Source organism: Chiloscyllium plagiosum, chromosome 24, assembly GCF_004010195.1.
Source record: "Chiloscyllium plagiosum isolate BGI_BamShark_2017 chromosome 24, ASM401019v2, whole genome shotgun sequence".
In the NCBI taxonomy this organism is placed as follows: Eukaryota; Metazoa; Chordata; class Chondrichthyes; order Orectolobiformes; family Hemiscylliidae; genus Chiloscyllium; species Chiloscyllium plagiosum.
Window position 1 is genome coordinate 17,403,768 of NC_057733.1, and position 26,423 is coordinate 17,430,190.

At 41.2% G+C, this 26,423-nt stretch overlaps 1 protein-coding gene across 1 annotated transcript in view; it reads left to right on the plus strand.

Annotated features, from left to right (window-relative positions):
• Positions 1 to 26,423, plus strand: part of tbcd (tubulin folding cofactor D) — a 277,831-nt gene that overhangs the window by 191,023 nt on the left and 60,385 nt on the right. Inside the window, exons 25-29 of the mRNA XM_043714487.1 lie at positions 3,724 to 3,800; positions 5,003 to 5,090; positions 11,289 to 11,407; positions 16,237 to 16,328; positions 17,125 to 17,265. Coding sequence (XP_043570422.1) covers positions 3,724 to 3,800; positions 5,003 to 5,090; positions 11,289 to 11,407; positions 16,237 to 16,328; positions 17,125 to 17,265 — 517 coding nt within the window. The remainder of the gene's footprint in view (positions 1 to 3,723; positions 3,801 to 5,002; positions 5,091 to 11,288; positions 11,408 to 16,236; positions 16,329 to 17,124; positions 17,266 to 26,423) is intronic.

Consider the following 26,423-nt stretch of genomic DNA (forward strand, 5'->3'; position numbering starts at 1 on the left):
AAAGAGTGGGGATTCTGGCTGGCAATCAGTGCCTAGTGATATGCCTCAGGGATCGGTGTTGGGACTGCAATTATTCACAATTTATATAGATGATTTGGAATTGGGAACCATGTATTGAATATATAGCATCCCTATAGTATGGAAACAGGCCCTTTGGCCCAACAAGTCCACATCGACCCTCTGAAGAGTATCCCACCCAAACCCGTTCCCCATTACTCTAAAGACTGATACTTTACCCCTCACTAATGCATCTAACCTACACATTCCTGAACACAGTGGGTAGTTTAGCATAGCCAATTTACCTAACGTTAGATTGTGGGAGGAAACCGGAGCACCCGGACGAAACCTGCACAGACACAAGGAGAATTTGCAAACTCCACACAGACAGTTGTCCGAGGCTGGAATCAAACTTGGGTCTCTGGCGCTGTGAGGCAGCAGTGTTAACCACTGAGCCACCATGCTGCCCCTAACATAGTGCAAGTGTGGTGCACTTACAAACCCCAACACCGCACCTGGTCTGTGTGGGATTGAACCCACGACCGTGGTGTTATTCGCACTACCCTCCAACCACTTGAGCTAACCAACTGACACATGTAGTGTGTGAAACTTTGCAGAGGAACATAGATACTTTGAGTGTGTGGGCAAAGGTCTGGCAGAAGGAATACAATGTTAATAAATGTGAAGTCATCCATTTTGGCAGGAATAATAGTAAACAAGATTATCACTTGAATGATAAAAATTTGCAGCATGCTGCTATGCAGAGGGACCTGGCTGCCTTTGTGCATGAATCACAGAAGGTTGGTCTGCAGGTACAACAAGTAATTAGGAAGGCAAATGGAATTTTGTCCTTCATTGCTGAAGGGATTGAGTTTAAAAGGAGGTAGGTTATGTTGCAGCTGTACAGGGTGCTGGTGAGGCCACACCTGGAGTACTGCGTACAGTTTTGGTCTCCTTACTTGAGAAAGGATGTACGGGCACTGACTGGGTGCAGAGAAGATTCACTAGGTTGACTCCAGAATTGAAGGGATTGGCTTATGAGGACAGACTGGGATTATATTCATTGGAATTCAGAAGAATGAGGGGCGTTCTTATCGAAACATATAAAATTATGAAGGAAATAGATAAGATAGAAGTAGGGAGGATGTTTCTACTGGCAGGTGAAACTAGAACAAGAGGGCACAGCCTCAAGATTAGAGGGAGCAGATTTAGGACTGAATTGAGAAGAAACTTCTTCACCTGAAGGTTTGTAAATCAATGGAATTCCTTGCCCAGTGAAGTAGTCAACGCTACTTCAATAAATGTTTTTAAAGCGAAGATAGATTTTTTTTGAACAATAAAGGAATTGAGGGTTACGGTGAGTGTGCGCGTATGTGAATCTGAGTCCACAAATGATCAGCTATGATCTTATTGAATGCGGCACAGGCTCGAAGGGCCAGGCGGCCTACTCCTGCTCCTAGTTCTTATGTTCTTATTACTTCTTCAGAAATGAAAAGGGCTAGAATTTCATGGTTTTTATCTGGTTGACAGAGGGAAAGGTGGAGCAAGTGAAGTAGATGATGAGGGTGCCTAGAGCAAAGGACAGAATGGGGACGCTCTGCTGAGAGTAAAGCCAGCAGACATGGGTGGTGGTTGGTTGGGGGAGAGGGGTGTGTGGTGATATCAAGGTCAATGTTAGAGGTCATGGTTTGAAGTTGTTGAACTCAAGTGTTCAATCATGAAGACTATGCTGTGTATCAGTGGAAAATGAAGTGCAGTTCCTCCAGCTTGTGTTGAGTTTCATTGGAAAAGTGGAGCAGGATGGCAATATTAACATAGGTAAAAACAATGACTGCAGATGCTGGAAACCAGATTCTGGATTAGTGGTGCTAGAAGAGCACAGCAATTCAGGGAGCATCCAAGGAGCAGCAAAATCGACGTTTCAGGCAAAAGCCCTTCAGGAATAAAGACAGTGAGCCTGAAGCGTGGAGAGATAACCTAGAGGAGGGTGGGGGTGGGGAGAAAGTAGCATAGAGTACAATGGGTGAGTGGGGGAGGGGATGAAGGTGATAAAAACTGCTGGAGATCACAGCATCCATGGAGAGAAAGCAAGTTAATGTTTCGAGTCTAGGTGACTCTTCCTCAGAACTGAAGTGAACTATGGAGGGGGCAGCATTTATACAATAATGTTGGGGGGGGGTGGGGGCAGGGGCAGCGGCGGGGGCAGCAGGGGGAGAAAGGATGTTGGTAGTTAAGATTAAGTGATTGGAATGTGAGAACAGCAGAACAATGGTGTGTCTAACTGCCAGACTTGAAAGAACAGACAGTCCCACTGGGTTGGGGGGGGGTGGGGGAGGGGAACAGGGACATGATAACAGAGAATACAGCCAGTAAAGTTAAAAGAAAGGAAATGAATGGATTCACAATTTGAAGGTGTTGAGCTCACTGTGGAGTCCATAACGTTGTGAAGTGCCTAGTCTGAAGATGAAATGTTGTTTCTCCAGTTTTCAATGTGATTTACTGAAACACTGCAGCATGCTGAGGACAGACAAGTGATATGTGAGCAGAACGCTGTGTTAAAATGACAGGCCATTGGAAGGTTGGGGTCATGCTTGAGCACGGACCAGAGGTATTCTACAAAACGGTCACCCCATCTGTGTTTAGTGTCTCCAATGTCGAGTAGGCCACATTGGGTGCAGTGAATACAGTTCCCAAGACTGGAGAAAATACAGGTGAAATGTTGCTTCACCTGGCAAAATTGTTTAGGTCCTGGGATGGTGAGCAGGGAATTGGTGATGGACTGGTGTTACATCATCTTCAGTTACATGAGAAGATGTTGTGGGAAAGAGGGATTGGTGCTGGAGGTCAAGAATGAACCAGGCTGTCCCAGAAGGAAAGATCGATGTGAAATGCAGATTGGGGAGTGAGGGGAAGATGTGTTTGGTGGTGGTGTTCTGCTGGAGTTGTGTGAAATGGTGAAGAATGATCCTTTGAATGCAGAGGCTACTAGGATAAAAAGGACAAGGGACACCAGATTACATTGCTGTAAGTGATGGGAAGGGGCAAGGGCAGAAGCACAGGTGATAGGTCAGGTATCCTTGAGGGCCCTTTCAACCACAGTGGGCGGGAAACCAGAATTATGAAATAAGAAAGTCATGTAAGCAGTGTTGTTTCGGAGAGTGGTATCATCTGAACAGATTTGACATGGACAAAGGAACTGGGAGAATGGGATGGAATCCTTGCAGGATATGTGATGGGAAGAGATGTAGTGAAGATAGCTATGGGTGTCAATGGCTTTGTAGTGGATGGCATCAGACAGTTTATTCCCCATATTGGAGATGCAAAGGTCAAGGAAAGAAAGGGAAGTATCACAAATGGACAATGTGAAAGTTTTATAGAGGAGTAGAAATTGGAGGTAAATGAACATATGTTTCAGGTCCTGGTGGGAGCATGAAGTGGCACTGAAACAGTTGTCAATGTGTCAAAAAAAAGTTTTGGGTGGAGGCAAGTGTAGGACTGGAACAAGGATCATTCTACATACCCCATAAAGAGGCAGGCATAACTGTGACCCATGCAGGTGCTCGTAGCCTCAGAAATCAACTATTGCCCTGCGTAAACACTGCATTTTCTTCAGCTTAGATGACTGTCTTTCAGAAGCAGAATGTTTATTGTTTAATTCAGGAAACAGTGTGTATATGTTGAGGTGCCGCCTTCTATACATATTTCTACAAAATTTGTTTTAATTAGGTGAATGGCAGTGGCTTATTGATGACAGTCTGAAAAGCATACATCATTTTACCAGCACTGCAAAACAGAAAATCAAGGTATTCTATCTTATTTTGGTCTTTCTTATTATATATCATGCTGTAAAAATTGAATATGGCAACTGAATGGCACAGTATAAATTTGAATAATGGAAAGTTAGATCTTAAATGTATATTAATTCAGAAATTTTGAAGGCCCCAAGTCATATTCCAGAATAGATGGGAGTTAGGAATGGAGATTGAGTCGAATCACAATTCCGTCACACCTGGAACCCTCTGAAAGTTTCATAACATAAGGAACTTTGGATGGTTCCATGAATGTAGATAAAATAGTTACTCAGGAAAAATTAGAGTATTAAAAAGATAGTCTAACTCCTGAGTAGCTTTTAATCTAACCTCATATTTCCATCTCACACTCCTAACTTATCCTCCCCAAGAACCCTAATGCCCCTCAGGACTTGCCCCATATTGGAGCTAACTCCCCTTGGAACGAAGCTGCTCACAGGGCCCAGTCCCTCCACTGGACCTGAACCTCCCCCTCCCAGACCTGACACACTGCAAGACTTGGTTTCACATACTCACCAAAACATAGCCTCATTGTGGCATCAGTTACTTTGCAACCTGGCACTCAGACACTACAACCCCTGACACCATACCCCTATCCAGCAGGCACCCTTCCTAATGGGGATCTTACTCAGTTGACACTCCATCCCCCTACACTTGGCATGTTACCTTCCCAACACCTTAACATCGCACATTGTTTATCATCTTACAGTTGGACAGCAGCTGTCAAAGTGGCTTGTCGGACCTTTAAATGTCGATATATGGCAACTGACTGCTGTGAAAAGGAGGCGCGATTTGCCATCCTTGATAGTTTGACGATATGAAAGAGCTGTCAGAGTAGAAGAACGTCTCCGTACTCTGAAGGAGCCCTGAGCAGAATCTACTATCAGAATTGTGCGGCTCCCTTCTTTCATAAAACAGTGACGAGGTGACAATCTGTGTGAGACACAATCCATTTATTCACCTAATCTGCATGAGGTTGCCACTACTCAGAAAATCTGGCTCAATGTTCCAGTTTATGTTTCAGTATATTTTGTGCTGAGTTTTATAAATATTACTGAGATTACAGTTCATATTTTGTACCACTGATTTCCCTTATTGTAACAGATCAGAATCAGTATGGTTATTTCTTTGCTTGTACAAATTAAGTTATTTGAGTATTAATCACTGTGAAGTAGTAATAATTTCTGTGTGTTCAGTTTCAGGATGCTGTGATCTCAGCACTGACTGCTTTGTGCAATGAGTACTATCAAACTGCCCAGGGAACAGCAGACCCTGAAGTACAGAGTAAGAAATTCATTTGGCTTGGTCCTTTTCAAAACCAAAAGGAAATTTCGCTCTCACTATTTTGTGTTTTATTTTAAGAAAAGGTTTCAATCCGCTTTATTTGATCCCTGCTCAGTTTTAATTTGATGTTACCATTTTCAAGTTTAGTCCCATTTTCTTTTGCATAATATATGCATATCTGTTAATATCTTCCAAATCACTTAAATTCAAGCATCTAACTTAATGATGTGTAGAAATCTCCACATACATTATTTCAGTGTTCATTCCAAACTATGTTGTTTTTAAAGTATAATTAATTACATTTTGCTTTTCTGAAATGGCTTGTTACAGAGATGCATCTTGTGTTAAATGTCAAGTGTTTAAATGTTTACATCGCATGATGGTGAACCTGTACAGAGATCAATGTGATAAGAAAGATTTATACACAGAAATGTTTTCAACTAGTTTCCAATAAATGCATTTTGCACTCTTTAAAAAGTGATTGTTTAATTGACCATAAAACAAATTGACCAAGGAATGCAGAAAATTATTTCCATTAACATAGCTTTAGCTGTGTTGGTCACAATGCAGGTAAATAGACTTGTAAGAATCAAGTTTTTAAAATGTATTAAGTAGATCACTATTTACTTTGGCACAGTTGTCACATACTCACTCAATCTCCAAGGGCACATACAAAGCACCAATGAATGTAGGAGTGGTTTATAATGTTGTACTGGATCTCACATTTGCTGCAAACTATGTAATTTAGTGCACTTAGGTGTAAGGTTATATACTTTGAAACTATTGTGATCTTTAATAACTGATGCTGTTCGGCTGACTGAATTCATTGATTTGCTAAAGTGAAAAAATTAATCTCCCTCCCCCTGAAACTCATAGGAACATAGGAGTAGTCCATTCAGTCCCTTGAGTGTGCTGTGCCATGCTAAGTCATGGCTGGTTGTATATATCAACACCATTTTTCTCTGTTACCCGTATCCCTTGATGTCATTAATATCTGGAAATATATCCAGAACATACTCAGTGACTGATGTTCCACTGCCCTCCAGAATAGGCACAAGATTCTCTACCCTTGAAATGAAGAAATTCCTCCTTATCTCAGACCTAAAAGGTTTGCTTGTTATTCCAAGAACTCCCTCTCCCACCCAGCCAAGGGAAGCATCCATTCTATGCTTACCCCATTTCACGATTTAAGAATTTTACTAACGTCAAGGAGTAAATTTCTTTTTGTAAACCCAAGAGAATACAGACCCAGTTTCCTTGATCTGTCCTTATACAGCAGTCCAGCCATACCAGGGAATAGTCTGGTGAACATCTTCTGCATTCCTTCTCTGAAAGGTATATCCATCTTTTGGTGAGCGACCCAAAATTCAAGGTGCACTCTAACTCTCTAATTGAAACGTGACATCCGTATGCCTGTACTCAAATCCTGTTGTGATAAAGACGAACATACTTTCAGTAACTTAGCACAACAACACTATGGTTATTCTGGATATCAGCACTCCTAATTTCTCACTGTTTCAGAAATACTCTGCACCTCCATTTCTCCTACCAAAGTGGATAACTTCCCAGGTTATATATTTTACATTCCATTTCCCATGTTCTTGCCTATTCACTCAGCTTGTGCATCTTCTTTTGTAGTCTCTTTGTACTTTCCTCACAAGACACATTCTCATCTAGTTTTGTGTCATCTACCAACTTGGAAACATTACACTTGGTAACCATGTCCAAATCAATTACGTAGGTTTTGTATCACCAGACTTTGCATGCTGCACTGCCAACCTGATGATATGATGCATTTATTCTCACTGTTTATTTTATTTCTGTTAATGAATTTTTAAATGAGGGCAGTATTTTAATCCCTATCCCTGTGCTTTTATTTTGTTTACTAACCCCCTATGGGATCTTATCAAAAATCCTCTGAAAATCGAAATACACCCAGACATTGCTATTGCCTTATCTTCTCTGCCAGAATGTCCTCAGAACTCCAAAAGGATTCTCAAACATGATTTCCTCTTCATAAATCCATGTTTATTCTGCCCAGTCAGACCATTATATTATATGCCTGGTTATCACATCCTCTCCTCCTAGTTTCCGGTATTTTCTTTAGTACAGCTGTCAGACTAACGGGTCTGTAATTCCCTGTTTCCTTCCTCTCTCATTTATGAAATAGTGAGGTTACATTTGCAGGCTTCCAATCTGCAAAGACCATTCCTGATTCTATAAGAACTTTTGAAAGATGACCACCAATGCATCCATAGTTCAATAGTCACCTCTTTCAACACTCTGAGATGTAAATCATTTGATGCTGGGCATTTCTCACCTTTGAATACCATTAATTTCTCCACTGCTACTTTGTTATTAATGATAATTTATTTCAGTTCCTCGTTGTCACTAGTCCCTTGGATCTCTTTTTTTTTCCCTGAGATTTTGCATAAATCTTCATGAAGAAAGACAAAAAGTCATTATTTAGCTTTTCTGCCATTTCCCTGACTTTCATTCTAAACTCTTCGGTCTTTGCTGCCATGGACTCTCATTTATCTTTGCTAATCATACCTGTAAAAGTTTTCACAGTTCATTTTTATATTTCTTGTTTACAATTTCTGTTTGTCTAAAAAAAAAACTGCAATGAAAAAGAGATGCATTTATTCAGTGCAGTTTATGATTTCAGGATGTTCCAAAGTTTCCCACAGCTAATTGATTACTTCTGAACTATAATTTGCTGTTGTAAGAAACACAGAAACCAAATGAGTATGTTAGAGTTCTACAAATATAAGTAGAATATGGTTTTGTGATGTGCATAGGGACATAACTATTGACCAAGACACAATGTTTGGTTGCTATGCTCTTCCAGATAATGTCATAAATTCTTTCTTTTAATATGAAAGGGCATGGCCTCAGTTTAATCTGTCACTCCAAAAACAGCATTTTTTGCAACAGCCATTTGTGTTTATACAGCAGCTTTAATATAATAAAATAATAGATTCCCTACAGTGTTGAAACAGGCCATTCGGGCCAATAAGTCCACACCAACCCTCTGAAGAGTAACCCACCCAAACCCATTCCCCTTCATTTACGCCTCACTAATGCTGAAACTTTATTGCTGGAACAGCACAGCAGGTCAGGCAGCATCTAGGGAACAGAAGATTCGACGTTTCGGGCACATGCCCTTCTTCAGGCATGTGCCCGAAACGTCGAATCTTCTGTTCCCTAGATGCTGCCTGACCTGCTGTGCTGTTCCAGCAATAAAGTTTCAGCTTTGATCTCCAGCGTCTGCAGACCTCACTTTCGCCTCACTAATGCACCTAACTTACACATCCCTGAACACCATGGGCAATTTTGCATAGCCAGTTCACCTAACCTGCACATCATTGGATTGTGGGAGGAAATTGGAGTAGCTGGAGGAAAGCCACGCAGACACGGTGAGAATGTGCAAACTCCACACAGACAGTTGCCTGAGGCTGGAATCAAACCCAGGTCCCTGACACTGTGAGGCAGCAGTGCTAACCCCTGAGTCACCATGCCATCATAAAATATTCCAAGGTATCTCATCGGAGCATTATAAAGCAAAATTGGACATCAAGCTACATAGGTAAAATCCAGGCAGATGGCTAAAATCTTGACCAAAGTGCAGGTTTTAAGGAGCATCGTAAAGGAAACAAAGTTAATTATAGAGGAATACAAAAGCTTGGGTCTAGCCAGCTGATGACATGATCTCCAAGCATGGAGCAGTTAAAAGCGGGTGTGCGCAAAGGCCAAAACTGGATAAGTGTGGATATTTCTGAAGGTTTTAAAAATGTGTTGCTGGAAAAGCGCAGCAGGTCAGGCAGCATCAAAGGAGCAGGAGAATAGACGTTTCAGGCATAAGCCCTTCTTTAGGAATGGAGAAGGGCTTATGCCCGAAACGTCGATTCTCCTGTTCCTTTGATGCTGTCTGACCTGCTGCGCTTTTCCAGCAACACATTTTTAAGCTCTGATCTCCAGCATCTGCAGTCCTCACATTCTCCTATCTCTGAAGGTTGTAAGACTAGAGGAGATTAAAAGGATCGGGAAGAGTGAAACCATAAAGGGACTTGGAAGGGAGGAGGAGAATTTTAAAACGGCACTGCAACATTCTACCAGCTGTGCACTGGAGTGTCAACCTAGATTTTTGTGCTCACTGTTTGGAGTGAGACTTGAACAATCAACATCTGGCTCAGCCACGATTGACAATTTGTTTTCACTCTTCAGATAATGCCCCTCTTATATTCAAAACTGCTAATACAAATTTCCTTGGAACTGATCTTTCTCGCTCTCTCTCTCTCTCACACACACACACACCAACCTACATGATTCCTCCTATGTTGTTTATTACTACTCAATCCATGACTTCCTTTTCCTTAAATTCATGAACATGTCAACTTCCAGACACATGCCATTTTCCTGCAACACCAGGTTATAATGTCCCTATCTTTTTGTATTGGTGCTTTCTGTAGACTGCTGGATAGCAGAGTAAGCAAACAGAAAACATGCACTTTTCCTTTTATTGGGAAGCTGGATGTTGGTTTTCTCACTGAGCTGGAAGGTTCATTTTCAGACATTTTGTCACCATACTAGGTAACATCTTCAGTGAACCTCCAGAAAAAGCACTGCTGATGATTTCTGCTTTCTATTTATATGATTGAGTTTCTTTGGGTTGGTGATGTCGTTTCCTGTGGTGATGTCATTTCCTATTCTTTTTCTCAGGGGGTGGTAAATGAGATCCAAGTCAATGTGTTTGTTGATAGAGTTCTGGTTGGAATGCCATGCTTCTAGGAATTCTTGTGCGTGTCTCTGTTTCACTTGTCCTAGGATGGATGCGTTGTCCCAGTCAAAGTGATGTCGTTTTATGGCTAGTTGATGTTCATGTATCCTGGTGGCTAGTTTTCTGCCTGTTTGTCCAATGTAGTGTTTGTTACAGTTCTTGCACGGTATTTTGTAAATGACATTAGTTTTGCTTGTTGTCTGTATAGGGTCTTTCAAATTCATTAGCTGCTGTTGTGGTTTGTTGGTCGTTTTGTGGGATACCATGATGCCAAGCAGTCTGAGTAGTCTGGCAGTCATTTCCAATGACTTCATCAAAGACTTCACCAATATCACATCAAAGACAACTCTGAAATGACTGCCAGACTACTCAGGCTGCTTGGCAACAGCAGCTAATGCAAGGACTGTAACAAACACTACACTGGACAAACAGGCAGAAAACTAGCCACCAGGGTACATGAACATCAACTAGCCACAAAACAACATGACCCTCTCTCACTAGTATCCTTACATACAGATAAGGAAGGACACCACTTTGGGACAACACATCCATCCTAGGACAAGCGAAACAGAGACACGCACAAGAATGCCTAGAAGCATGGCATTCCAACCGGAACTCTATCAACCGACGCGTTGACTTGGACCCGATTTACCACCCGCTGAGAAAAAGAACAGGAAATGACATACCAACCCAATGAAACCCAAATGTATAAATAGAAAGCAGAAATCATCAGCAGTGCTTCTTCCGGAGGCTCACTGAAGATTTTATCTAGTATGGTGACGAAATGTCTGAAACTGAACCTTCCAGCTCAGCGAGCATATCTACATCCAGAACCTCAACCTGAGCTTCAAATCTTCTCAAAATTGGGATGCTCTTTCATGTAGTCAACTTATAGCTTATGAATCACAAAACCTAAAATATAGCAGCCTTTGGTCCATGGTGCTTATGTTGGCTCTTTATGAGAGTATTGCAAAGCTAATCTTAGTGTCCCACTTTCTCCCCACTTCCCTGATGCAATGTGCCAGGCCTGAACTTCGCTTTTAGTGACATAGTTTGTGTTCCAACAACTTTCTGCTTACTGAAATTTATCTTTAACTCTTTTAGCACTTTTTGTGTTTTAAGTTAATAATTCATTTACACTGTCTCCCATAGCAGAGCAAATAAACTTTCCCTATTCCAACCTAAGTAAGTATAAAACATCTACTCTATTTCCCCTTCGCCTTTGCAGCTGCAATGGTAATTCCCATTCCAAACACCATTCATATTCAGCCCGGAGTTCCATTGTAACATTGTGTTAGGGTAGGTTGTTGCCTTTGAATGATATATGGTAATATTTCTGTTAAAGTCACACGTGACAATTTAAGTAAGGTGGCAAGTTTTTGACCTTGTTTGTTTTCCTAATTTTAAATCATCTTTAGATAAGCTAGTGGACAAATATATTTCAGAGCTCCAACGTTCTGAAGAAATGACTCGCTGTGGATATTCTTTGGCTTTGGGTGCACTTCCTAAATTTATGCTCAATGGTAAACTCCACCAGGTAAGAATAAAGATATTTATATTTTTAAAGTAGCAAGTAATCAATAAAGCTTTTTACAAAGTATAATGTATGTACACTGGTTTTCAAAATATTACATTTCTGTCTCGAGCAGACCTTGTGACTACGAAGATTTGAAGTGTTTTTAATCTTGTGATCGGTAGTGTTTTTCAAGAATTTATTTGCTACAATAGTAAAATGACTTAATAAATGTGTATGGTGGTAATTTAACAAAGCTTTAAAATTTTCCAAAAGTGTTCTCTTCTGAAAATAACTTGACCAATCAATGCTTTAACAAGTTATGCCCAGGTATGTAGTGGCATCATTCCATCTGATTCAAACATTTAATGTCTTGACTCTTACATAAGCTGGAGTTAGAACAGACATGGCTACTTGCTAAAGTAGTTAAGTGATGGTTTGGTGACTGCGCTGCATCCCAGTATATTTGAACCTGAATAAATGTTTTAAATGTATATCCATTTTGGACAGAAATAGCTCATTAATTATGTAGGGGAAAAGGTTAAGATAATGTTAAGATTAGTTCATTCAATTTAAGATAATTGATGCAAAAAAGCAATGGAAGAAACTATAATCAACAACAAATGCTACAGGAAGGATAGAAAGGGAGGCAAGAGAGGAGGAGGAATGGCGTTTTTGATAAAGGATAGCATTACAGCTGTGCTGAGGGAGGATATTCCCGGAAATACATCCAGGAAAGTTATTTGGGTGGAACTGAGAAATAAGAAAGGGATGATCACCTTATTGGGATTGTATTATAGCCCCCCTAATAGTCAGTGGGAAATTGAGAAACAAACTTGTAAGGAGATCTCCGCTATCTTTAAGAATAATAGGGTGGTTATGGTAGGGCATTTTAACTTTCCAAACATAGACTGGGGCTGCCATAGTGTTAAAGGTTTAGATGGAGAGGAGTTTATTAAGTGCATACAAGACAATTTTCTGATTCAGTATGTGGATGTAGAGAAGGTACAAAACTTGACCTACTCTTGGGAAATAAGGCAGGGAAGGTGACTGAGGTGTCAGTGGGGGAGCACTTTGGGGCCAGCGACCATAATTCTATTCGTTTTAAAATAGTGATGGAAAAGGATAGACCAGATCTAAAAGTTGAAGTTCTAAGTTGGAGAAAGGTCAATTTTGACGATGTTAGGCAAGAACTTTCGAAAGCTGATTGGGGGCTGATGTTCGCTGTTAAAGGGACGGCTCGAAAATGGGAAACCTTCAGAAATGAGATAACAAGAGTCCACCAAAAGTTCTGTCAGGGTGAAAGGAAAGGCTGGTTGGTATAGGGAATGCTGGATGACTAAAGAAATTGAGGGTTTGGTTAAGAAAAAGAAGGAAGCATATGTAAGGTATAGGTGAGATCGAGTGAATCCTTAGAAGAGAACAAAGAAAGTAGGAGTATACGTAAGAGGGAAATCAGGAGGGCAAAACAGGGACAAGAGCTAGCTTTGGCAAATAGAATTAAGGAGAATCCAAAGGATTTTTACAAATACATTAAGGACAAAAGGGTAATTAGGGAGAAAATAGGGCCCCTTAAAGATCAGCAAGGCGGCCTTTGTGTGGAGCCGCAGAAAATTGGGGAGATACTAAATGAGTATTTTGCATCAGTATTTACTGTGGAAAAGGACATGGAAGATATAGACTGTAGGGAAATAGATGGTGACATCTTGCAAAATGTCCATATTACAGAGGAGGAAGTGCTGGATGCATTTTGGGAAAGCTAATCTTAGCAGGACGTATACACTTAATGGTAAGGTCCTAGGGAGTGTTGCTCAACAAAGAGACCTTGGAGTGCAGCTCCTTGAAAGTGGAGTCACAGGTAGATAGGATAGTGAAGAAGGCGTTTGGTATGCTTTCCTTTATTGGTCAGAGTATTGAGTACAAGAGTTGGGAGGTCATGTTGCGGCTGTACAGCACATGGGTTAGGCCACTGTTGGAATATTGCATGCAGTTCTGGTCTCCTTCCTATCGGAAAGATGTTGTGAAACTTGAAAGGGTTCAGAAAAGATATACAAGGATGTTGGCAGGGTTGGAGGATTTGGACTATAGGGAGAGGCTGAACAGGCTGGGGCTGTTTTCCTTGGAGCGTCAGAGGCTGAGGGGTGACCTTATAGCGGTTTACAAAATTATGAGGGGCATGGATGGGGTAAATAGACAAAGTCTTTTCCCTGGGGTCGGGGAGTCCAGAACTAGAGGGCATAGGTTTAGGGTGAGAGGGGAAAGATATAAAAGAGATCTAAGGGGCAACCTTTTCACACAGGGTGGTACGTGTATGGAATGAGCTGCCAGAGGAAATGGTGGAGGCTGGTACAATTGCAACATTTAAGAGGCATTTGGATGGGTATATGAATAGGAAGGGTTTGGAGGGATATGGGCCGGGTGCTGGCAGGTGGGACTAGATTGGGTTGGGATATCTGGTCGGCATGGACGGGTTGGACCGAAGGGTCTGTTTCCATGCTGTACATCTCTATGACTCTATAAAACTTTGCAACTTTATCTTGTTCCTGACAAGATGAAGGATGACTCTTAGTACATTATCATCAGGAAGAAAGGGACATAGATAGTGAACATGGCAAAAAAACTAGGGAGATGAGGAAGATGAAATTGGCAAGGTAAAAGTAGAAGGATTTGAGTTTAACAAAATGATGGGAAGGAAGTGATCAAGCGTAGAGAATTCAGAAATGAATTTGAGAGCAACACATGGCTAAAGTTAACAGCAGCTAATGGTGATGGATCGTGATGGTGGTACAGCAAGATGTGTCACGCATGAGAATTCTAAGAAGCATGGCATTCCAACCGAAAGTCAAACACATTGACTTGGTTCCAATTTAGCAACCACCCCCCTCCCCCCACCCCAAGAAAAAGAACCAGAAATGACATCACCAACCCAAAGAAACCCAAACATATAAGTAAAAAGCAGGAGTCATCAGCAGTGCTTTGTCTGGAGACTCACTGAAGATGTTACCTAGTGTGGTGACGAAACATCTAAAAATGAATCTTCCAGCTCAGTGAGCAAACCTACTTCAAGAACCTTAAGCTGAGCTACAAATCTTCTCAAAACCTGTTAACTAAACGACTACATTAAGCCAATGAATGAGGGTTCAGTTTTGAGTATACACAATGCTGAATGTTATATATTTTCACTGTCTCTTCAACAAAATTCAGAGGATGTTGCTGGCTAGGCTAGCGTTTATTGCCCCTCTCTTCTTACTCAGAGGACAGTTAAGAGTTAGCCATAAAATTAGAAATTGCTGGAAAAGCTCAGCAGGTCTACTGGCATCTGTAAAGAGAAATCAAAGTTAATATTTCAGGCCGATGACCCTTAGAACTGATTGCAGCTAGGAAAGTGTCAGTTTATATGCAGAAGATAATGTGGGAGAGGGCTAAGGAGCAAATGATGAGTAGGGATAGAGTCCAAAGAGAGAGAAGAACAGTTGGACAGACAAAGGAGTCATTACCAATCTGGTAGGAAAAATGAATAGGTGTTAATGGAGACTGTTAGCGGCTAACAATATCTATTGTGTAATGGCAGATGATGTGATAACAAGGTCTGGCTTGGGTGGTATTGGGCTAGGGCATAGAGGAATTCAAGCTCTAAAGTTATTGAACTCAGTATTGAGTCTAGAGGGCTGCAGGGTTTTTTAAGTGGAAAATGAGGTGCAGTTCTTCCGCCTTGTGCTAGCTTCACTGGAGCACTGTAGCAAGCCTGTGAAAGAGATATTGGCTAGGAAACAGGGTGGTGTGTTGAAGTGACAGGCAACTGGAAGGGTGGCGTCTTTTTTGCGAAGCAGTCACCCAATCTACACTTTGTTTACCCAATGTAGAGGAGACCACATTGTGAGCAGCAAATGCAGTAGGCAAGATTGTGAGAAGTGCAGGTGAAGTGCTGCATCACCTGGAAGGTATGTTTGGGCCCTTCGATACTGAAGAGGGAGGAGGTAAATGAACAGGTAGTCCACCTTCTGCGTTGCAGGGAAAGGTGTTATGGGGCTATGGGAGGGTGTTGGGAGTGAAGGAGGAGTGAATCAGGTTGTCCCAGGGGAACAGTCCCTGTAGAAGGTGGACAAGGGAGGGGAGGGGAGGGGAACATGTGCCTGGTGGTGACATCTTGCTGGAGATGGACGAAATGATGGCTGATGATCTTCTGGATGTGGATGCTGGTGGGAGAGTAAGTAAGGACAAGGGAAACCCTGTTGCTGTTGCAGGAGGGAAGAGAAGGCGTGAGGGTGGAAGTGTGGGAGATGGGTTGGACCCTGTTGAGACCCCTGTCGACACTGGAGCTGTGTAATCCTCGGGTGAGGAAGTCGGTGGACATTTCGGAGGCTCTGTTGTCGAAGTTGACCTCATCAGAACGTATGCGATGGAGAGGGACAAACTGAGACAATGGAATAGAGTATTTACAGGAAACAGGGTGCAAGGATGTATAGTCCAGGTAGCTGTGGGAGTTGGTGGGTTTAAAATGGATACTAATGGCCAGCCTATCACCAGAAATGGAAAGGGAGATGTCGAGGAAGGGAGGAGTCAGCGACATTGCTGTTGGTCCAGAACCACACATAGCCTAGACCAGGTAAGAACAGCAGATTTCCTTCCCTAAAAAGCATTAGTGAACCAGATGGGGTCTTCTGACAATTGATGGTTTTCTGGTCATCGTTAGACTCTTAATTCCAGATTTGTATTGAATTCAAAATCTGCTTATTTTATCCCTTTATTCAAGTACAGTGTTTAAAATTGACGTAAGTAATCAAACTAATCTGACTGGTGACATGATATTTTAAAGTTATGAATATTCCTAATTTGTATTTGGATGATTGCAGGTGTTAGAAGGTCTACAGAGAGTCACCTGGATCACAGTGAAAGATACCACCTTTGCAGAAGCGAGGAGGGATGCACTGAAAGCCATTGCTCAGTATGGAGAATTACAGTTTATTCGCATCAGTGTAATAATATGTGCCACAAGTGAATGGGTGCAGATGCTAAAATTTTGAAACAAAAGAGAATGCTAGAAAAATTCAGCAGGTGTGTTTTCAGCACCTCAGGATGGAGGTAGAGTTAATGGTTTCAGGCTGTACTGTTTCATCTGATGAAGAGTCATTGACCTGAAATTCTTTTTCTGTCTCTTCAGATGCTGCCAGACCTGCTGAGTATTATTAGCATTTTTTCCTTCAGTATATTAAATTGTAATTTATTCTCACATTGAGACTATTGAGATATTCCCTAAAATTACTTAATTTGTTGGGAGGAAGTAAACCAGTTAAATAATTTACTGATCTTTAAGAAGATCTCAGGTTCATTTAATTCTTGGAAGCATGATGCAAAAGTGGAGCTTAAAATTTTGACAAATCAACAGATCCCAAATGACTGAAGAATGTATTCTTCAATGTTGTAAATGTTTTTGTCACTTACTGTATGATTGTAGGACTGAGTTATATTGCTACTTAACCACTCTGATATGTAGCAATAGAAAATAGAGGGAGAGTTATGATGTCTTTCCTTCTGGTGGTCAGCCCAAAACAGCATTTTGATCTGCTTACTCCTGCTTCTGTGTGGTGGATGGGCTGTAGAGCTATCAAAGATGAAAGATAACAAAGAATTTACAAAACTATAAGACTCTTAAATGTCTGAACAAAATGCAACTCATTGTTAAACTAAACTTTTAGTTGTTAGGTCATTTTCTGATCTGGTTTTCTAATGTTTTGATGTAGAGTCTGTAAAACTGTAGGGGTGCATGAAGATGGGCCATGTGATCAAGTCATCTGCCGAAGTAACGTATCCCAGATCTACAATAGTCTTTTAGATTGTTTGAATGACTATACTACTGACAGTCGAGGAGACATTGGAGCATGGTATGTATAGGATTTTGTAACAAATTTCAACTCCTGCTTATATTCTACCTTCTAACTCATAGAAAACCACGTAGTTCAGTCTGATTCATCAACCTGCAAAGAGTACGTGGCGACCAAATTAAATTTTTTAAAAATTTCACCTTTTCTTTCAGATGAATATTTCCACAAATAATGGATATCTTAATATGATGAAATATATCTGTGCTAGAACAAAACTATTTGTGAAGTGACTGCTGAGCCACTTAATAGACTCAAATTTGCCGAAATTGTAAAGATGTATATTGCATATATTCCTTTCTTGTCCAGTGTTCTGAATGTTTCAACTGAAAGTGTGGGAAATCTGATTTAACTGAAAGGCCTGGATGCCCTCAGCCTTATATTTGCAGACTTTCAGCTTTGGGTTCATAAATTTGCCACTTACTTGAGAATTCCAAATGTTCTCTTTGTTGTTTATGACTGAGCTGATTAATCAACTCCAAGATAAATGTTGAGTACTGGAATAGATGAGTAATTAAGTAAACTTGGAGGAGGGATTGATGTTAGCTTGTTCAACAGGAGGCATTTGAGGAACGCAAGCTATCGTACAAATGAAATGAAACAAAACGAATGTGTACTTGTCAGATGGAGGTGTTCCTTTTCCCATGTTTCAATGTTCATCATAATCGGAATAGGAACTGTTACAGAACATGAGGTCATTTGCCCATGCCAGCTCCCTGAATGAGCAATGCAGCTAGTGCCAATCCCAGCCCTCTCGCTGTAACTCAGCTCATTTCTCCTTTTCAGATAATAAATCAATTCACTTTTGATTGAACATGCCATTCTGTAACTCCAAGGCAGGACATTTCAGATCTTAACCATTTGTGTGAAAAGTTGTCCCCATCTCGCTTTGCTGCTTTTGCCAGTTATTTGTGCCTTCTTATTCTTATTCTTGGCAAACATGTAATAATTTTCCATGAGTTATAAAGTATATGAGTATAATTGCACATGAATGAAATAGGAATTTCATTTCACAGCACAAATGATTTCAGAGAAAGAGAAGGTGAATATCCTAACCTGCTTCAAATCTGACATAAATTTCAGGAATTTGTTGTGAATGGGATTTCATAGTTCTGTGCTTGCATATGAATGCCAGGTTCACACATGGAAAGTAACGTGAAATAGAAGATGTTTTATTTCAAATATTCACTTCAAATTTGCAAGCTTTTCTCTTAATTGGCATCAGTAAATATCACTTCAGGATTCTACAGATCACATTATAATAGCGATGTATTGCGAATTTTAAAACAAATCTCAATCCCTGTTTTCACCACCTGTCTATAAGCTCATTGTTATTTAATAGTCCTCCGGTTTTAATTTACAGTGGGAACATATTTCCCTCATTCCCTCTGTCTGTTGGCTCTGATTTTGTAAGCACTACAACGTTGTGTAAGTACAATCAACACAGTTCCAAGGACCAAAGGGCTGTTCTATTATTAGAGAGCGATGACTGCTAGTAAGTTTAATCTGAAGGTCCGTACATCTCTGGCAAGGGGCAGGGCCTTCATTGTGACCTCTGCCAATGCAGGAATTGGACCTGCTCTGTTGCTCTTACTTGCATCACAAACCAGCTGTTCAGCTGACTGATCCCCATTACTGTGGTAAAGCTAAACCACAAATACTGTTTATTTCGTATTCTCTTGGATGTGGTGGGCTGGGTGGGTGTGGGACTGGGATGTATCTCATACTGCAAGCACATTTATGAACATACAAGATGATGTAAAACCTGAACAGATAGAGATTATTTAATCAGTAATGACTTAAACTCTTATAACACAGTTGTTCTATCTTTATCAAACACTGTGCTTTTAAAGGTGGAGTCCAGAAGTCTGAAGTTGCAGTTAGTTGCCTGGCATTCCTTTGTGGTGTGGGTTGATTGGCTAGCAAGCAATTGAGAATTTGTAGGCAGTTTTCCTTCCTTTAAAATTCCCTTTAAAGGTCTTCTGAGGAAGTTTTGCTCCGGCTTATGCTTCATTGTTTTGTCAAATAGAGTTTTTATTTACTTGCAGAGTATAAAAATGCATATTGGTGGCAGCTTTTTACAGGCCAGGAGCTTGTTTCTTTCTTCTCCAGTGCTGGGCTTTGTATAATGAACAACTTATGGAATCTTTTCCTCAGTAGATGTGGTATGGAACACTACTGATCCATTAACTGTCTGTATTTTCATAAATTGTATAGTTTATAAAAAACAGTTGGGTTCCACACTGTCACACTTATGTGACCAAGCCTCCTCAGCAGGACAGCCAGTTACCATCAAGGCATTGCAAATTGCTAACTGTCTATGGCCCCATTCAGATTAAGTGGAAAGACATAATCACATCTTATAAAATTTGTACAATTTACATGTAAATTTCATGGCATCATACATAGAAGAGGAATGAATTCTGTAATTCCTGGCCAAAATTAAATCTTTGATCAGTATCGCCAAAAGGGGATTACCTTGCCATTTGTATCTTCTCCAACGGCTTTCCCACCATTGACGTCAGGCTCAGCGACCTGTAATTACCTGGATTTTCTCTGTTTCTCTTCTTAAACAGAACAACGCTGACCATTCTCCAGCCTCTGGAACCTTGCCTAAGGCTAAAGATGATGCAAAGATACCTTCTTTGTCTTCCTACCCCTCCCTCCTGTCCTCTGCCTTCCATTTTCCTGAGCTCTGCATTGGTTTCTGAAGATGTAGGCCGTTGTTGCCACTCAAGCACAATTCTGAGTACCGTACCTCTCACTATCGTAAGTTCAGGTGTTGCTTTGCTTGCAGCCAGCTGTATTCACAATGCTTCGTGGAACTCCCCTTTGATGGTCTCTCAAACCCTGGAAGGTTCTGAACTCCGATAGAGATCAAATGTGCACAGACTACATATCTGGCTGCTCATCATTGGCACCCATGTGCTAATGAATAGCTGCCCCTCAGATACACATCTTTTTATAGGCTATCTAATTAAAGAGTGCAGACCCTGAACAGCTTCCCATGATATTGCCGCCTCCTTTGAATCTTATTTTTCCATTTCTCATGTTTCCCTTGAAAATTCCGAGCTAATCTTTGAACTGATAAACAGTTTGTTTACGAGCTTAACTGGCCAATAATCTGTACCAGGTGGGTTGCTTCTAACCTTTTGAGCAAAATCACCAAAAATATGACAACAAATTGGCACAAGGATTGACAGCATTAGTTTTCATGCCCGTACCCCTCCCCCAGCACAACTCCATACCCTTCTCCGTTTTGGAGAAAATGCTTTATTTCTCAAGTCCCATCATAGAGTCATAGAGATGTACAGAACACAAACAGACCCTTCGGTCCAACTTGTCCATGCTGACCAGATATCCTAACCAAATCTAGTCCCATTTGGCAGCACTTGGCCCATATCCCCCTCAACATAAATTTTATATTGCACATGTAAATTGAATGACTAGTTTTGTTTTTCCCTGTCAAAGAGCTAGATAAGGAAACCAAATAAAAACAGGTTGTTAGCAGGAAACTGCTTTGTTATTTGTTATTTGAATACATTCTTAATGAATTGTAATGTCTAGATTAAGCTTTTTGTATTCCTTTTTAACTTAATATGATAAGAAACTATTCAGTTTTCTCCCATAGCACTTTTGAATAACGTTGAATAACCACTCAAAACTAAAATGATATTTTTAATGGTTATTAATGACACTAATTGGGTGATATTCATTCATTTACTTTGAACTGGGTACAACTAAAACTTGGCACTCTTAGGGCTTGTGCTTAATTGTGGTCAAATTTTGTATTGTGTTGTAGAATTAGCTGTGTTGCTTTCTCAGCTGTGGGTGACTTTGATGTTTTAGATAGCTTCATATAAATGTTCCCTCCAGAAAATTTACAGGTTTATTTTTCAGATTGAGTCTGCTTAAGTAAACTGAATGGATATCGTGGACTGATTATACAGCAGCTGATAATGGAGTAAAGATGAGGAAGCAGTCCACTTGAAAGCACTCTCATACATCCATTTCAAATTTTAAAAGTTTAGTTCAGGATCATACAAGATGCCAGTTTTACAAACAGAGTAGTTCACACTACATCAGTGGCACGTGAGGAGTCTGGAATCTGAGTTTATGGCAGGAATTGTAGGATGTCCTGATTTTAATTAAATGTTGAGCTCGACATGGAACATAGAACAGCAGAGCACAGGAACAGGCCCTTCGCCCCACCATGTCTGTACAAACCATGATGTCATTCTGTACTAATTCCATTTTCCTGCACATGGTCAGTATCCCTCTATTCCCTGCCTGTTTATGGGTCTGATTAAATGCCTCTTAAATGTTACTACTGTATCTGCTTTTACCACCCATCCTGGCAGTGCGTTCCAGGCACCTGGCATTCTCTGTGAAAAAATGTTTGCATCACCTATCGCCTTTAAATTTTCCCCCTTTCATTTTAAACCAATGCCTCTAATACTTGACATTTCCACCCCAGAAAAAAAAAGATTCCCACTATCCACCTTGTCATGCCCCTCATAATTTTATATATTTCAATCAGCTCACCCCTCAGCCTCCGCCACTCTAATGAAATCAATCCAAATTTGTCTAGACTTCAAGGAAGTAAAGCCCGACTGTTATTATTGTTGGACTGTTAATCCAGATACCCAGGTAATGTTCTGGGGACCCCAGTTCAAATCCTGCTGTGGCAGATGGTGAAATTTGAATTCAGTAAACATCTGAATTTACGAGTCTAATAACGACCAAGAAGCCATTGTACATTGCCAGGAAAAACCCACCTGGTTCACTAATGTTCTTTGAAAAGAAAACTGCCATCCTTATGTGGTCTGGCCTACATGTGACTCCAGAACTACAGCAATGCGGTTTACACTTAACTGCCCTCCAGCGATGCCCTCATCCTGTGAATGAATAGAAAAAAAACCTCTTCTTATAACTGAAACAAAGTTTGGGAGAAGATTTGTAGCTCGGGTGCTCGTTGTTGTGGTTCTGTTCGCCGAGCTGGGAATTTGTGTTGCAGACGTTTCGTCCCTTGTCTAGGTGACATCCTCAGTGCTTGGGAGCCTTCTGTGATGTTTCCTCCGGCATTTATAGTGATTTTTATCTGCCGCTTCCAGTTGTCAGTTCCAGCTGTCCACTGCAGTGGCTGGTATATTGGGTCCAGGTCAATGTGCTTATTGATTGAATCTGTGGATGAGTGCCATGCCTCTAGGAATTCCCTATACGTTATATAGGTGTTCTTCTTCCTCTTTTTGCAGTTCTGGTGTACTGCAGTGTGTTGTGGCTATAAAACGTATTCGCCAAAAACAGATACCCGCGCAATTTCATCAACAGATGCCTAAGGGAAAGACAACGGAATGAGGACATGCCACAACCCAAAGGACTAGCCACACTACCATATATCAAAAACATTTCTGAACTGACAGCCAGACTACTGCGACCACTAGGACTCTCAACAGCACACATACCAACAGCCACGCTCAGACAACAACTCACCAGGACGAAGGACCCGATACATGAGCAAAACCAATGTAGTGTACAAAATCTCATGCAAGGACTGCACAAAACACTACATAGGACAAACAGGAAGACAGCTAACGATCCGCATCCATGAACACCAACTAGCCACGAAACAACACGACCAACTATTCTTAGTAGCCACACACTCAGATGACAAGCAACAGAGTTCGACTGGGACAACACTACTATTATAGGACAAACCAAACAGAGAACAGCCAGGGAATTCCTAGAGGCATGGCATTCATCTACAGATTCAATCAATAAGCACATCGACCTGTACCCAATATACCGGCCACTGCAGTGGACAGCTGGAACTGACAACCGGAAGCGGCAGACAACAAATCACTATAAATGCCGGAGGAAACATCACAGAAGCGCTTCACAGGTGGCTCCCAAGCACTGAGGATGTCACCTAGACAGGGGACGAAACGTCTGCAACACAAATTCCCAGCTCGGCGAACAAAACCACAATAACTGAAACACTCCAATCCAGGCAAAATCATGGATTCCAAACCTGTTTTATACCCTTTCCAAAGCCGCCACATCCTTTCTATAGTGTGGCAACCAGAACCACACACAATACTCCAAATGTGGCTTAACTAAAGTTTTACACAACTGTACTATTCCACTCAATGTATCAAACAATGAAGACATAGTTGTCTTAGCTGTACACCACCTTGACCACTTTACCCACTCGTGTGCCACTTTCAGGGAGCTATGGACTTGCACCCCAAACTCCCTTGACATTTCAATGCTCCTAAGGATCTTGCCATTTACTATATACTTTCTCCTCAGGTTTGACCTCCCAAAATGCATTATCTCATACGTGTCTGGATTAAACTCCATCTGCCATTTCACAACTCAACTTTCCAACTGATCTGTATTCTCCTTTAACAACCTACCTCACTATCCATAACACAGCAATTTTTGTGTCATCTGTATACTTTGTAATAAGGCTACTTACATTTTCATCCAAATTGTTTATATAAATTACAAACAACCGAGGTCCCAGCATTCATCCTTGTGGAACACCACTGGTCACAGACCTCCAGTCAGAAAAAACACTCCCCCATTGTTGCTTTCTGTCTTCTATGATCAATCCAATTTTGTATCAAACTTCCCAATTAACTTAACGTCTGGAACAAACGAGCATGAGGGACCTTTTTCAAAGTTTCACAATACAGTGGTGATGCAGGAGAGTTAGAAATGGATAATATTGGAATACAGACTGAAGCTGAGCCTGTGACTGTGAATGCTCCAAAGAGTACAGTGTGTTTATGAGGAGGAGGAAAGGCCAAGTCCATAATAGAGTCAGAGATGTACAGCACGGAAACAGAACCTTCGGTCCAACTCGTCCATTTCAACCACATATCCTTACCTAATCCAGTCCCTTGGCCCATACCCCTCTAAACCCTTTCATTCATATACTCGTCCAGATACTTTTTAAATGCTGTAATTGTACCAGCCTCCTCCACTTCCTCTGGCCGTTCATTCCATACATGCACCACCCTTTATGTGAAAAAGTTGTCCCTTAAGTCTCTTTTATATCTTTCCCTTCTCATTCTAAATGTATGTTGTGTAGTTCTGGACTCCCACACCCCAGGGAAAAGACTTTGCCTATTTATCCTATCCATGCATCTCATGATTTTATAAACCTCTGTAAGGTCACCCCTCAGCCTTTGATACTCCGGGGAAAATAGCTCCAGCCTATTCAGCCTGTCCCTTTAGCTCAAATCCTCAGAACCTGGCAACATCTTTGTAAGTCTTTTCTGAACTCTCTCAAGTTTTGCAACATCTTTCCGATAGGAAAGAGACCAGAATTGCACGTAATATTCCAACAGTGTCTGAACCAATATCTTCTACAGCCGTAACATGATCTCCCAACTCCTATACTCGGTGCTCTGACCAATAAAGGGAAGCATACAAATCCTATCTACCTGCGACTTTATTTTCAAGGAACTATGAAGCTGCACTCCAAGGTCTCTTTGTTCAGCATCACTCCCCAGGGCCTTACCATTAAGTGTCTAAGTCCTGGTCTGATTTACTTTTCCAAAATGCAGCATCTCGCATTTATCAAAATGAAACTCTATCTGCCACTCCTCAGGCCATTGGCCCATCTGTTCAAGATCCTGTTGTACTCTGAGGTAACTTTCTTCGCTGTCCACTACACCTCCAATTTTGGTGTCATATGTAATCTTACTAACTATACCTCTGATGTTCACATCCATATCATTTATATTAATGATAAAGAGCAGTGGATGGAGTACTGATCCTTGTTGCACACCACTGGCCACAGACCTCCAGCCTGAAAAGCAACCCTCCACCACCACCCTCTGTCTTCTACCTTCTGGGTATAGGTTTGCTCGCTGAGCTGGAAGGTTCATTTCCAGACGTTTCGTCATCCTACTAGGTAACATGTTTAGTGGGCCTCCTGTTGTAGTGTGTTGGTGGGTTTGTGGGCCCATAGCAGCTAATGAACTTGAAAGACCCTATACAGACAACAAGCAAAACTAATGTCATTTACAAAATACTGTGCAAGGACTGTAGCAAACACTACATTGGACAATAGGAAGAAAACTAGCCACCAGGATACATGAACATCAACTAGCCACAAAACGACATGACCAACTCTCACTAGTATGCTTACATGCAGATGAGAAAGGACACCACTTCAACCAGGACAACACATCCATCCTTGGACAAGGCAAACAGAGAATTCCTCGAAGCATAGCATTCCATCCAGAACCCTATCAACAAATACATCGAGGTAGACCCCATCTCCCACCCCCTGAGTAAAAAACAGGAAATGACATCACCAACTCAAAAACCCAAACAATAGAAATCAAGAATAGAAAGCAAGAATCAACAGCAGTGCTTCGCCTGGAGGCCCACTGAAGATGTTACCTAGTACGGTGATGAAACGTCTGGAAATGAACCTTCCAGCTCAGCGAGCAAACCTACATCGAGAACCTCAACCTGAGCTATAAATCTTCTCAAAACTTGCTAAGTCTTCTACCTATAGGCCGTTCTATATCCAAATGACTAGTTCTCTGTGTATTCCATGAGATCTAACCTTGCTCACCAGTCTCCCATTAGGAACCTTGTTGAAAGCCTCACTGAATTCCATATAGATTACTTTTACCGTTCTGCCCTCATCAATCCTCTTTCTTACTTGTTCAAAAAACTCAATCAAGTTCGTGAGACATGATTTCCCACACACCAAGCCATGTTGACTATCCCTGATCAGTCCTTGCCTATCCAAATACATGTAAATCCTGTATTCTCTCCAACAAATTGCCCACACCAACATCAGGCTCACCAGTCTATAGTTCCCTGGCTTTTCCTTACCACATTTCTTAAATAGTGTCACCACATTAGTCCCCAATTTCTAGTCTTCCGGCACCTCACCTGTGACTGTTGATGATGCAAATATCTCAGCAAGGGTCCAGCAATCACTTCCCTAGCTCCCCACAGAGTTCTAGGCTACAGTTGATCAGGTCCTGGGGGTTTATCCACTTTTATGTGTTCAAGACATCCAGCACCACCACCTCTGTAATGTAGACATTTTTCAAGCTGTCACCATGTATTTCCCCACATTGAATATTTTCCACGTGTTCTCTACAGTAAACACCGAATCAAAATAC